The 14,469-nt window shown below is 37.1% G+C and overlaps 1 protein-coding gene across 4 annotated transcripts in view; it reads right to left on the bottom strand.

Moving 5' to 3' along the window:
* MAGI3 (membrane associated guanylate kinase, WW and PDZ domain containing 3) overlaps positions 1-14,469 on the bottom strand; it is a 229,693-nt gene that overhangs the window by 72,450 nt on the left and 142,774 nt on the right. For all 4 annotated transcript variants that reach the window (XM_059135306.1, XM_059135303.1, XM_059135304.1 and 1 more), the window contains exon 3: positions 1,755-1,874. In XM_059135306.1, the coding sequence (XP_058991289.1) occupies positions 1,755-1,874 (120 nt within the window). The remainder of the gene's footprint in view (positions 1-1,754; positions 1,875-14,469) is intronic.

Genomic DNA, 14,469 nt, shown 5'->3' with positions numbered 1-14,469 from the left:
AAATACCTAACTATCTGAGGAAAGTCCATAAATTGGAATGTGGATTGAGATCACACTTAAAAAAAAAAAATATACGACACAAATGAAAAAACAACTTGCAGAAGTCCAAAACACCAACAAGCATATAAAAAGGTACTCCAACTCTCTGACTACCAGAGAAGCTAGAATTAAAAGGAGCTCCCACTCCACAAGCTTCATATTGGCCAAATGAAAGAGCAGACCAGTGAGGACATGGAATCCTTCCTCTAGTGCTACAGGAACCCAGCCCCCAAGCAAGGCTCGCGGGAATGCAGCGGCGGAGCGGCCGCGACTCCTTCATCAGACTTAGTACTCGCAGACCTTATAACCCGACAATTCTGCCCCTGGGTAGGGGACATCCTCACACAGGTCTAGAGGAGGAGAATGCTGCGGCTCTATCTGTGGTGGTGCAGGGGGACTTGAAGCAATCTGGAAGTCAGTTACTAGAAGAGGGGTTCAGTAGAAGGCAGCAGAGCACTGTGCAGTGGTTAAAAGGCAATGATTACATGTAAATATAGGACAGTGACATGAATGAATCTAAGAAACACTGAAATAATGGAGAACGGTTAAAAACTGGATGAGATCGAGAGCACAGTCCTGATGTGAATAATACATGCATGCACACAAGACACATTTTGTGAGAATGCAGACAAAGCACAGCATACATAAGCAGGCAAAAGGAGATCTCAGGAGACTCTGAAGAGGACAGGCACGAGCCGGGCAGCACTCGGGGGAGACAAGCATGACAGCAATGGGCAGGTGGGTTGGACAGAGGGAAGGTACAGCCGCAGTAGCCCAGACCTGAGCTTGTCCGGAGCCGGTGAGGAGGTGTGAGTGAAAAGAAAGGCATCATGAAAGCTGTTACAGAGAAAGAAATGGCCAGATTTGGTGACAGACAGATGGGAACTGCAAAGAGAGGGAAGGAGTAAATGATGACTCCACCATTTTGAGCCCAGGGTCCAGCTAAAGAGAAATTACAAAGAATTATTCTTTTGGCTAGAACACCAATACAGACTTGGATATGTGGAATACAAGGTTAGTGTTTACTGAACACTACTGAACCATCTCTAGGCATTAAGATACTACTAAGAAAGACGTGATATGGTTTTCCCACAAGGTTTGTGAAAAAGGTCACTACCACTGCACAAGAAAGCAATGACGGAGAAGTACAGCGTGCTATGGGAGTGGACAAGCGTGCCAGGGAAGGGAGAACAGAGGATGGAACACAGCATCATTTAAAAATTGAAACTGAGTAAGTCTCTACTTCCCAGAAATGAGTAGAGAAGAGATATGAAAAGAAAACCAATTATTCCATTTTTGTTGTTTTCCCCCCAATCTATATTCTCTTTTCTCCAAGAGAGCCACACTATAGATTATTTAAAGTGCACAGCATTTGGAATCCTAACCACAAATAGAAAGCAAACAACAAACACTTGTTGAGTTCATATGATGAATATGAATTACTACAAAATATGCAAACTGTCTGGTTTGAAGGCTTTCAGTATATTCTTCACAATCAGCTTTATAATATGATGGAATGCTTCTGCTTACTATTTAATCCCATTTTAGGTTGTAAATTACATATGGCTCACAGAAAGAAAACGTTCCCAAAGACGAAGAGAAAACAACTTAAAAAAAAAAAAATGGTACTTTACTAATCAAATTCCCTTTGAAGCAATTCCAGTCATTTAGATAGTTTCCTGGGTTGCTGCTGTTGTTAGTATTTGGGGACATACCATCATACGTTCCACTTTCTAATAGTGCTCCACTCTCTTCCAGTGCTTTGAACTGTTCAACAGAAATGAAATTATAGTCCACCCCTGGTACTTCCCCATCCCTGGGGGCCCTTGTAGTGCCTAAGGGGGAAAAAAAAAAGAAAAAAAAAACAGGTTGCTTTAAACTTACAAAATAGTGAGAATAGAAAATACAGTCCATTGAGAACACATAGGAGAAAACACACTACTGAATATATGGTATCTTCTAGAATGAGGATCAGAAAATTTTAAGCAATGTTTTTAGGTGAAAGTAGGACAATAATGTAGGATGACTAAATATACTTTAATATAATCTACAGATAGCTATGAAATTCAAACTACAAAGACTAACAGATTTCTACTGTCAAAGGAAGCTAACTTTCTATCACCTCAATTATCACCACTTAATATCTGAAGGAAAGAGAAATCCACAAATGATAAGACTTCATATTTTGTGGGACATGGTTATTCTTTTTTTTAAAATTTAAGTATAGTTGACATATAATATTAGTTTCAGGTGTATACAGATTTCATTTTTATCAAGCTACCTTATGTATTTTTTTCTGGTATAAATCAAAACAAACAATTTTTAGAAGTTGTTTTAACATACTTAAGTTTTAAAATTTGGACAAATATTAATTATGAGATTATTTTAGTTTAATGAATAAAAGGCTTAAGGCTTAAGATAGGTACTCACATATTGCTTCTTAGCCATTATTCTCTTTAAGTAATTTCAAAAATTTAAGAAGTACATTATTTAATGAAATACACTATGGCAACAGAATAGCAAATTCCTATCAAGGAATTCACACTAAAGTAAAATCTTTCAGATCAGAAGTATAAAGTCAGGTTATGGCAGCATTGCTACATGTGACTGAGTTTTCCTGAATATGAACCAACATTTTTGTGAACTGATACTGAAAACATTATTTCAAATAGTAGAGAATACAAAGAAGAGACCCAAGGGTTTAGCCTCAAAACAGATTTGGGATATTGTAGCAAATCCTGCACAACAATGCCTTCTCAAAACTGTTCCTCCCCGTATGCTCCCTAGTCGTTAATGGCACTCCATGCCGGAGGGCAGAGAGTCTGCCATCCTGGGTTCCTCTCTCCATTCCACATCTGGTCAGTAAATCGGGTTGATTCAATCTCTTCAATATGTCTAGGATTTATACACTTTTCTTCATTCTCACACTCACCTAATTCATAGCACTAGGTATGGTCTGTAACGTTGGTATCATAGGATCAACACTTACTCTTCTCCGGCTATGTCCCTTACCCGAACTGCAGCCAGTGACTTCTCCAAAATAATGATCTGAACAAAAAAATCTCTATCAAAGCTTTCCTATGATCTTCAGTATGAAAATCCTTTTCAGGTTCTTTCTTGCCTCACCCTTTCGCATTCTAGGCTTTAGCCATAATTGATTTTTTCATTTGTTTGGGGGACTTTTTTTAAGTTCTTTTAATGTTTCTTGAACTTGCTTACCTCCACAAGGACTTTGTCCAAGTCGTCCCTTTTCCTGGAAGACTTCCTCTTCCCTTTCCCACTCTTACCTCAGCTAACATCTATCTACTCATCCTTTACATCCTGGCTTAAGAAGTTTCTTTAGAGAACCTTCCCTGATTCCTTCCTGGGATGGAACATGAAAGGATGTCTACATGGTTCAGAATAACAGTCCCAAGTCTTAACACTGTGAAATCATAGTAGGTACGCAATACAGACAGTTGTCAAGTAAATTACATGAAACTTTACACAAATATAATTGGCACAGTATCTGGAAATAATGTTACATATTATATATATGTGTATTAATACACTGTTATAATTAATGGAAAATTATTAATTGCTCTTTTTAGTTGTATTACATTCTATTATATTCTGTAACATGAAATAAATCCACAAAGACAATAAAACATTAACAGTAGCAATCTTAGAAAATGATTTAGCCAATACTATAAGCAACAGAGATTATATTCAGTAAGTTTTTCCCCTTGTTCTTACCCAACTTTTTATTTAAAAATGAGCATTTCTTTTATCTGTTTTATATCACAAATGATAAAAAAGCTTGAAACAGAACTTTCTTTTGTTAAGATATTTTTGTCATTGTCAAATTTGTTTTCTCATGCATTGGCTAAACTACATTGTTAGATTCCCCAAATCCATTGCTTTTAGCTTCATATTAACTAAAAATTAACATTGGAAAATAAATTTAATGACTAAAATTTATAATTATCTATGATAGATAGGAAAACATGGCCACAATATTTTGTGCCTCCTCTTATCAAGAGATGGGGCAGCTTGCTGCTTCATCTGAAATCTGGACTGGATTTATGATTTGCTTTGAAAAATTTAATGCAGAGGATGTGATGATGTACGGGTTCAGGAGTCTAGACTTCCATCTTTGCTTTCTTGGAATGATTCCACCACCAAGTACTTCCAGGTTACACTATGATGAGAGAGCCCCAGCCAACAAATAGCACCAAGGTTCTAGCCATGTAAGTGAGGCCATCTTAGCCCCTCTAACTCTGGTGAAGGTGCCAATGACTGCAGCCACATGAGTGATCCCAGTTGAGTTCATCTAACTCATAGACTCATGAGAAATAATATATGATGCTTATTTTAAGCCATTAAGTTCTGGGGTGATTTGTTTTGCAACAAAGGCTAATAGAAATATTATCCAAATAAATTCCACTATGAAATATCCTGATTATATAAAACCTGAAAAACCCGATTTAAGAGCAAACTGTATTATAGATAATACTATAAAAAGAGCACTGATCCGAGGGGCAAGCTACTCTGTTTTAGTCGGGGATTGTTAGTAATGGTACAATTTTAAGCAAGCACTTAATCTCTCTGAGCCTCATTCTCTTTCTGCAAAGTGGTGTTAAGCAAGATGATGTTCATGATTCTTTCCATTAGCAGATATGAAATGTTCTGTGTGACACACATACATATATTACCAAGACTTAAAAAGGGCTTAAATGTTAATTCTCTACCAATGTAGGTTTTACAAATTTTCACATCCTCTCTCTAAAGATGGGCAATCCCATACATATAAAAAGTTCTCGCCTTCACATCCTCTCTCCAAAGATGGGTAATCCCATACATATAAAAAGTTCTCGCCTTACATCTACCCTACCCTATTGCCTTCAGCGTTCCAGAAAATTTATCTTGATATTCTCCTGATACTCTATATATTTAGTGTAAAGCTTTCTATATCACCTCCAGTCCCTACTGTATTTCTTTTTACATAAAAATTCCTCCAAGTTCTGTTTACTCATGGTCTCCAACTCCTCTTTCCTCCCTGTTTCTCGAGCCCAATCCAATCAGATCACTGTCCCACCACTCCACTGAGACAATGTGCTGTGTTCATCTGAGGTTTCCACTTTGCTTAGCCCAATACTCAAATCTCAGTCCTCATAATACCTAGCCTAGCAGCAACATTTGATGTAACTGATCATTCCCCTTTTCGTGTTTTATCCTGAAATATACAGACAGGTACATAAGACATATATGTAAAATTTAACAAGTAATAATAAAGCAAACCCACCCAAGTGAAGAAGCAGAGTATCACCAGGAGACCAAAAGCCCCCTTGTACACCTGCAATCATCTCTCCTTCCTCCACCACCAAAAGTACCCACAATCTTGATATTTGTGATGTCGATTTCCATTCTTCTTTAAAATGTTTTTTGTTTTACCAATTACATAATGCATTCCCACAGCTTAGTTTTGCCTCTTTTGTAACTTCATATGAATGGAATCATGCCATATGCATCTTTTTATGTCACATTAACACTTGTAGTCAGGTTTTTTTAAACTTCCACCACCATGTGAAGGCATCTCACTGTGTATTTAACATACAACTGATTTATGGCATCACTCGTTCTTTTTCAAGTATTTATTAGCCATAGAGATTTCTTCTGTTGTGAAGTGACTGTTCAAGGCTTTTGCCACTTCTCTGTTGGGGTGCCTGTCTTCTACAACTTGATTTGTAGTTCTTTACTATAGTACTTTATCAAATCTAAGTAATTAACAGCTTCCAAAATGCACTGCTATTTTATCACTAAAAAAAGAAAAAAAAAAAAACAACCCTGGCTATTAAAATCAAAAGATTCAGGCACCTGGGTGGCTCAGTGGGTTAAGCCTCTGCCTTTGGCTCAGCTCGTGATCACAGGGTCCTGGGATCAAGTCCTGCATTGGGCTCTCTGCTTGGCAGGGAGCCTGCTTTCTCCCCTCTCTCTCTCTCTCTCTGCCTGTCTCTCTGCCTACTTGTGATCTCTGTCAAATAAGTAAATAAAATCTTTAAAAAGAAATAAAATAAAATCAAAAGATTCCATCTACTGTAAGATACAATATAATTGCAGGCAGTAAGTTAAAGTGTGAAATAACTGTGGCTTAGTATTGATAAAGCACTTCAGTCCTTTGCCAGATATATGTTGCAAAGGGAGAGTTTCTACAAAAATGTGAAATAAGGGGGAGCCTGGGTAGCACAGTCAGTTGGGCAACCATCTCTTGGTTTCGGCCTAGGTCATGGTCTCCAGACCTAAGGCAGGTTCTGTGCTCAGTGTTTAAGTATAATCAGTGCTCACTGATTAAGATTCTCTCTTTCTGGGGCGCCTGTGTGGCTCAGTGGGTTAAAGCCTCTGCCTTCGGCTCAGGTCCTGGGACCTGAGGGTCCTGGGATCGAGCCCCACATTGGGCTCTCTGCTCAGTGGGGAGCCTGCTTCCTCCTCTCTCTCTGCCTGCCTCTCTGCCTACTTATAATCTCTGTCTGTCAAATAAATAAAATCTTCAAAAAAAAAAATTCTCTCTTCCTTTCCCTCTGCCCCTCCCACTTGTGCTCGCTCTCTAAAACAAATAAATAAATCGTTTTTAAAAAATACTTTCTATAGGGAGAAGGTGGTTGGGTTATGGACACTGAGTTAGGTATGTGATATGATGAGCACTGTAAAGTGTAAACATGGCGATAAACAGGCCTATACCCATGGGGCTAATAATACATTATATGTTAATAAAAAAGTATAAAAAAATTTAAAAAGTACTTTCTAGAAACAGTACTTTCTGTAAAACTATGTTCCCCAAAAAGTAGAGCTTACAGAGAAAATACATTAGGTTTGACTTCTCAAAACCTGTTGCAACTTTGTAACCAGAGCCTAGCAAAATCACTAATGACCCCAGTTAAAAATACTAGGGCAGTTTTAAAAAGATATTTTAAATTCCTAATAAAAATACCAGAGTAAATAAAATACTTTGTCTTTAAATAACAATTTTTTAAAAAGATTTTATTTATTTATTTGACAGAGATCACAGTAGGCAGAGAGGCAGGCAGAGAGAGGGGGGGAAGCAGGCTTCCTGCTGAGCAGAGAGCCTGATGCGGGGATTGATCCCAGAACCCTGAGATCATGACCTGAGCCAAAGGCAGAGGCTTTCACCCACTGAGCCACCCAGGCGCCCCTTTAAATAACAATTTAAAAAAAATAAAAGATAGCTTGAAAGAAAGTGTTATAAGGGGAGTTGGAGCTACTGAATAATGAAGAAAAGGTAAAAAGTGCAATAAATGATTTTTAAGATAAAGCACATGTCTAAATTGAGAACAGAGGCCAAACCGAGGTGAATGGGCACCATGCACGGTACATGAGGCATTCAACTCTGTATATTCTGTTTACTCACTGCTACTTAATAACACAAAACATTAGCTTGCTGGGGAAAATGGAGTAAGAACCAACATTACCTTCATTAAATTGACATCATTACCCCACCTACTTACCAATCATATATAAACTTACTGGTGTTACAGAAACAAATGTTGTAGCACAACAGACAGTATCTTCTCCCACTCTGATTTTTTCTCATCTTTTTTAATGGTCCTTTAATGATAGTAGTTTTTCATTTTATTGTACTCAACTTTATGAATCCTTCCCTTTATAGCTAATGATTCTGTGTCTTATTGAAGAAATCCTTCCTAAGGATGGAGATATTCTATATTCTTTGTTAAAAGCATCACAAATTTGCCTTTCACACCTGGTACTTTAGTGCACTAAAACAGATCTTTTTCAGCCTAATGGGGGATAGTAGCACAACTTTTTTTTTTTTTTTTCCAGGCGGCTACTCAACACACTTACTGAAAAATCAATGGTCTCCCCTTCTCATCAGGCATGTCACTTCTATCATAGAAATCTCATATAGAAATGTCTACATAAAACTGGGTGTTACTGGGCTTTCTCCTCCATCCCGTTTATCCACTGACCATTCCTGCACCATTACCAATGGTGCTATAATTATTATATTGTCATGATAAATCTTGGTATGGAACAGAACAAGTCCACCTATTTTGTTTTTTCTATTTTTAGCCCTTCCATATAAAACCTGGAATCAGAGAAAGAGGCAAAACATGCTGGAATTTTTATGGGATTAGAATGAATCTATTAATCAATTTGAGGAGAACTCCTGTCTTCACCATATTGAATCTTTAATCCAGGAACAAAAAAAATCGGTCGGTATACTCAGATCTTCTTTATGACCTCTTAATTTTATCTCGCAGAAGTCTTTACACTTTTTTTTTTTTAGAATGATTTTTTAAAAAGATTTTATTTATTTATTTGACAGAGAGAGATCACAAGCAGGCAGAGAGGCAGGCAGAGAGAGAGGAGGAAGCAGGCTCCCTGCTGAGCAGAGAGCCCGATGCGGGCCTCGATCCCAGGACCCTGAGATCATGACCTGAGCCGAAGGCAGCGGCTTAACCCACTGAGCCACCCAGGCGCCCAGAAGTCTTTACACTTCTTTAGAGATTATTTTCTAGGTATTTCAAATGCCTGTATGCTATTGTAAATATTTTTCTGTAAACTTTCATTTTCTAATTATTAATGATATAAAAGAAAACAATTGTGGTAATCTAGTTGGTCGCTCTATTTGGATATAACTGACCTACAATCAAATTCACTAATTCCAGCAGTACAATTCTTTGAGTCTTGGGATTCATCACTCTTAAAGGTTTTCTTATGTCCCTGTGGCAGTGGCTAATCAGCTGTCACTGTAGTTTTGTGTTTAACAGAATCTCATATACGTAGAATCATACACTGATTCCAGTAGCTCTCACTGATTCTAGTAGTGGTTTGTACCTGGCCTCTTTCACTTAGCATGATGCTTCTGAGATCTATCATGCTGTGGTTCAACATCCTTTTACTGCTAAGTGGTATTCTGTTGTACAGATATACCAAAATTTGATTACGCATTCACCATCGATGGACATTTGGGATGGTTCCAGATTTGGGACACTATAAATAAGGCAGCTATAAACTTACAAGTCCTTGGGCAGACACATATTTATGTTAATACCTAGGCGTGGAAACGCTGGGTCATATGGTAAGTGTATGTTTAAAAGAAAATGTCCCGAAGTAAATATACTTCACATTCTCACCAACTCCTAGATGAGAGCTATAGTCGATTTACATTACTGTTTCTGTGTAGGCATTCCTCCTTGAAGTCTCTCAGCCAATTTCCTTTTTCTAAATCTTCAGAAAAATCAGTTGATAGAGAAAATGAGGGGAAAAAGTATTATAATTCTCCTATGAGAATTAAAGCTTGATTATCTGACATAGAGATGTTACTGATTTGAAGGAATCTAAAGATACCAACTGAAAGCAAAGAGCAGAAAATACTGACAAATGAAACTGAATGGTCAAGGCGACATTTCCAGGCATCAGGACAGAAGCACGTGGGAGAGCAGCAGTCACAATCCACTTGCAGCTGTCCCTGAGCTACAAGTGTGAGGTCAAGGCCCTGTCTGCTAACAGTGAGTCTTTCTCGCAAATACACTATTAGCGCAGTTAGATGCATTTATACTTCATATAAATCCTACGAGTGGTATTCTCCAAAAATCACTGGTTTTGAAAACTAAATAAGTCTTTAAATTGGCAGTTCTGATGTGTGATTCTATGTAATGTTAACCTTGAAGGCAGATATGAATGTTATTTGAATACTACCCAACGATGAGCTTTGGCATTTTCCGCTGTTTGAATATGTGCTATGAGTTTAAGTGCTTTGTAAATCCTTTAATAGAAGAAATGTAGAGAAGCGAATGTTGTTGTGGAACACTGCAACCTGAAATCAGCAACTGGTGTAAAATCTGAAGTAAAAGCAATATAGATATCAATGGCAAAACCAAAATTGGGGCAAGGAGACAACATATTTTCACCATTAAAAAAGAAAGTGAGCTTATTCAAATGACCAATGACCAATGACCAATCTGAAGATGCTTTTGGACACACAATAATTTCAGGAGCATGAATGTAATATGAAAAATTTTTAAAATGTCTGGAAGATTTGTTACCAAAGTCAAAATTATCAAATAATACAAGGGATACTTCTTGTATTTTACAAGTTCATTTTAGGAGTGAAAATTTCAAATAGGATATATGTGTGGATTTATCTTTCAAACTTTTAATTTTATTTTTGTATTTATGTTTCCTTTTAATGTTTTCTATCAGCAAATGTCTGTAACAGATACAAGTGTTGAGACTTATAGCTTTGTTTTATTGATTTATAATAATAATAATAATAAACCAGGAGATTTTTAAAGTGCTTTGTACACTGAGGAAAAGCCATTTTGCACCATGGGGTTTGTAGCCATCATTCTTCTGCCATAAAGGTCGAGGGCTGCCGTTTGGGTTCCCAAGGTACTTGATTCAGCTAGCACTTCACCTCAACCAGTTTACACTGTCATTCAATTGTGATGCTACTTCTTGTCATGAATTACGAGCACCCTATTTCCAGTGGAAGGAACACGGCACTGGGCTCAAGCTGAAGAACAAGACCAAATCTAAAATTCCTTTTTAGAGGGTTTATCTCCCAGGACTACTACCAGTACCAATTCTGTATTGACCAGCACCCAAACAGGTGAGAGAAACATGGTAACTTGAAAAAGGAGAGCTTAACACAAAAAATGATTAACTATTTACGAGGAATTAACTAAGAGGAAATAAAAGAGAACTTTAAAGAATAGCACCCTGAGGGAGAACACTCAAATAAGGAACAAACGTGGAAGAGAGGAATGTTCCCCAACTCTGGGATTCAGACTTCTCTGAGAAGGTGCCGTCGTAGCCTGGGGACGGATCTGGTTCATAGTTGATGGGTCAAGGTTGGCAGACAAGGAACAGTCTGCTGGAGTACTGATGAAATTCACCAGTAAGCTGGCTGTGGTGGGAGCTGTTTCGAACTTCTTAGAAAACCATCTGGGACACTGGCTGGACTTGCCAGAAACCCAGTAGGAAACCACTTGTAGGGAATATTGTTGAAATCTGGGGAGCCAAGTGGGGTGCCCATCAAACTCATTAAGAAACTGCAAGGAAGTCAGCAGGTGCACTGGAGGAATTCAGGCCGCCTGTGAGGTGGGAAACTGACTGCTGGAGCACTGCTGAAACTGACTGTCCTTTTGCAGGCAGGAGCAAAAAGAAAAAGACACATTGGAAGTAGGAAAAGATGACTCTTCTTTCTCCAGTATACTTCCTGCCAGCCCCAAGATAATTTGATGTTGTACCTACCAGGTGGCAAAGGAGGAAAGTTGCAATATCATACCCAGGCAAAAAAGAGTAACTTGAAGTCAAGAGGCACTAAATAATAAATGGCAGACTAGTTTTCTGAGTGATTCTACCATGAATGGGAGTTGAATTTTCTCAGGTGTTTTTTTTTCTGCATCTATTTGAGGAGATCATGTGTTTTGTTTTTCTTTTCCAGTCCATTACAATATAAATTTCAAATGTTATCCCAACCTTGCTTTCCTGTCACAACCCCTTGGTCATAATCTATTATCCTGCTTACATATTGCTATATATATATATATATATATATATATATATATATATATAATTTGCTAAAATATTTTGAGGAGTTTTAAGTTCTAGGTCCACGAAAAATTGTGGTCTAATATTATTTTCTTTTAATGTCCTTGTCTGGTTTTAGAATCAGGATAATGATCAGATCACAGATCTGAGTTGCGAAGTTCCCTCCTCCTCTATTTTCTTAAAAAGTCTGTGTAGAATTGATATTATTTCTTCAACTATTCAGAACAATTCACCTGTACCATCTTGGGCCTGATGCTTTCTTAATGGGAAAATTACAAACTACAAATTCAATTCCTTTAACAGATTGAGAACTACTATTAAGCTCATCTATTTCTTCTTTATTTTTAAGGATTTTATTTATTTAAGAAGGAGTGACAGACAGAGAACAAATGAGGAGGGACAGAGGGGGAGAGATATGCAGACTCCCCACCAAGCAGGGCGTCTGACTCAGGGCTCAATCCCAGGACCGTGGGATCATGGCCTGAGCCGAAAGCAGATGCTTAACTGACTGAGCCAGGCATCTCTCATCTATTTCTTCTTGAGTGAATATTGGTAGTTTTTTTCCTCCAAGGAATGTTTCCATTTTATCTGAGTTCAGTTTACTGTTGTCAGGTTGTTTAGAATATTTCTGACTGTCCACTTAACATCTGTAGAATTTTTAATGATGCCATCTCTCTCATTCCTAATAGTGTTAAACAATGTTTTCTCTCTTTACCTTCTATGGCTAGAAGTTTACCAGTTTTAGTGATCAGAAAAAAATCAACTTTGGGTTTCATTGATTACTCTAGTCTCTGTTTTCTAGTTTATTGACTTATGTTTATTTTCTTTCTTCTACTTAATTTGGGTTTATTTTGCTCTTTTGCTAGATTCTTTACTTTGCTCTTCTTTTGCTAGAAGTTCAGATCACTGATTGAGATCTTTATTATTTTCTAAGTATTTAACACTATAAATTTCCCTCTAAACCCCATTGTAGCAACATTCCACAAATTGGTATGTTGGGTTTGTTATGTTCTGACATGCTAATTGATATGTGTAATATTTTGTATTTTTCCCTGTGGCTTTAACTCACAGGTTATTTAGAAGTGTGCTATTTAATTTCCAAATAATCAGAGATTTTCAAAATAATTTTCTGTTAAGTGATTTCTTGCAATTCCATTATGATCACAGAATACAATTTTATATGATTTAAACTCTTTTAAATTTATTCAATCTTGTTTTATGCCCTAGAATATGGTCTTCATTTGTAAATGTTCCTGTACCCTAGAAAAGAATGAATATTTTGTTGTTGGGAGGCATGTTCTAATACATAGCCATTAGGTCAAGTTGGTTCAAAGTGTTATCCCTGTTATAACCTTATTGATCTTTTGTTTACCTACCCTAAAGGAGGTGTTGAAATCTTAAACTCCAGTTACAAGGTTGTCTATTTTCTTTCAGTTCTTCACTCTGGTATCATTTCCATTCCACCTGAAAATTTCCTTTAGTATTTCTTCTAGTGCAAGTCTGTTGGTGAAAAATTCCTTCACCATTTTTTTTTTTTGGCCTGAAAAATTATTTAAGGATATTTTTGTTGCATGTAGAAATCTAGATTGGCAGTTTTTCCTTTCAGCATGTTGAAGATGACATTTCGTTGATTTTTGGCTTGTACTGGTTTCTGCTGACAAGTCTATGGTCATTCTTTCTTCCCTTGTATTTAATGTATCTTTTTTCTGTCTGCCTTTCACATCTTCTCTATCAATGGCTTTCAGCAATTAGATTATAATATATTGATTTTTTTTTAATGTTTCTTCTTGGGGTTTGTTGAGATCTACAGCTCTGTGGATTTATAGTTTTCCTCAAATTTGGAAAAATTTCAGCCTATAGTTCCTCATTTGTTTTTTTCCATATCTCCCCTCTTTGGTTTGACAGTGTGCATAGCTCAGTATGAACCAATCACAGTCCTGCTCTGCATATGACCCAATTTCTGAAAACAGCCCAATTTCTAGCTGTTTACAGTAAGAAGGTAAATCCAGTACCAGTTAGTCTTTCATGGCAGAAACAGAAATGTCTCTTTCTTTCTTTCTTTCTCTGGTAACTTTAAAAAACAAAAAGCTGGGGCACCTGAGTGGCTCAGTGGGTTAAGCCGCTGCCTTCAGCTCAGGTCATGATCTCAGAGTCCTGGGATCGAGCCCCGCATCGGGCTCTCTGCTCAGCAGGGAGCCTGCTTCCTCCTCTCTCTCTGCCTAACTCTCTGCCTGCTTGTGATCTCTCTCTGTCAAATAAATGAATAAAATCTTAAAAAAAAAAAAAAAAAGCTATGTTTTCAGTCTATTTCCTCTCTGTTTAAGTCTGATTCGTTTATATTGGTATGTCTTCAAGTTCACCAATCTTTTCTTCTGCAGTTTCTAATCTGCTGTTAAGCCCATCCATGAATTTTTGAAGTTCCATTTAATTCTTTAAAAAAAAAATTCCATTTTCTCTTTTATTTTATTCATACTTTTCTTTAAATCCTTGAGCATATTTATAATAACTCTAAAATGCTTACTTTGGTCATACCTGTTTATATGTCATCTATTTCTTTTTTTTTTAATCAGCTGACTTTTCTTTTGATTATGGGCCATATTTTCTTCTTTTTTGTATATCTAATAATTTTTATTAGACACTGTAAATTAGGCATTGTAAATACTATGTTATTCCGTGTCGAAATTTTGTCTTCTTCCTTTAAAGGCTGTTGGTTTTCCCCTTTTCTCCCTTCCCTTCTTCCTTTCCTTTTGCTAACAATCAAGTTATATGCATATTTACTTGATCCTTTGGGGGCTTGCTTAATTAAGCTTTGTTAAAATGGGCCCCAAGGAGCTTACAACTATTTTAGCCCTACTA

The sequence above is a fragment of the Mustela lutreola genome, chromosome 10, assembly GCF_030435805.1.
Source record: "Mustela lutreola isolate mMusLut2 chromosome 10, mMusLut2.pri, whole genome shotgun sequence".
NCBI lineage: Eukaryota > Metazoa > Chordata > Mammalia > Carnivora > Mustelidae > Mustela > Mustela lutreola.
Note: the sequence above shows the minus strand (reverse complement) of the source record. Positions and strands in the feature narration are given on the sequence as shown.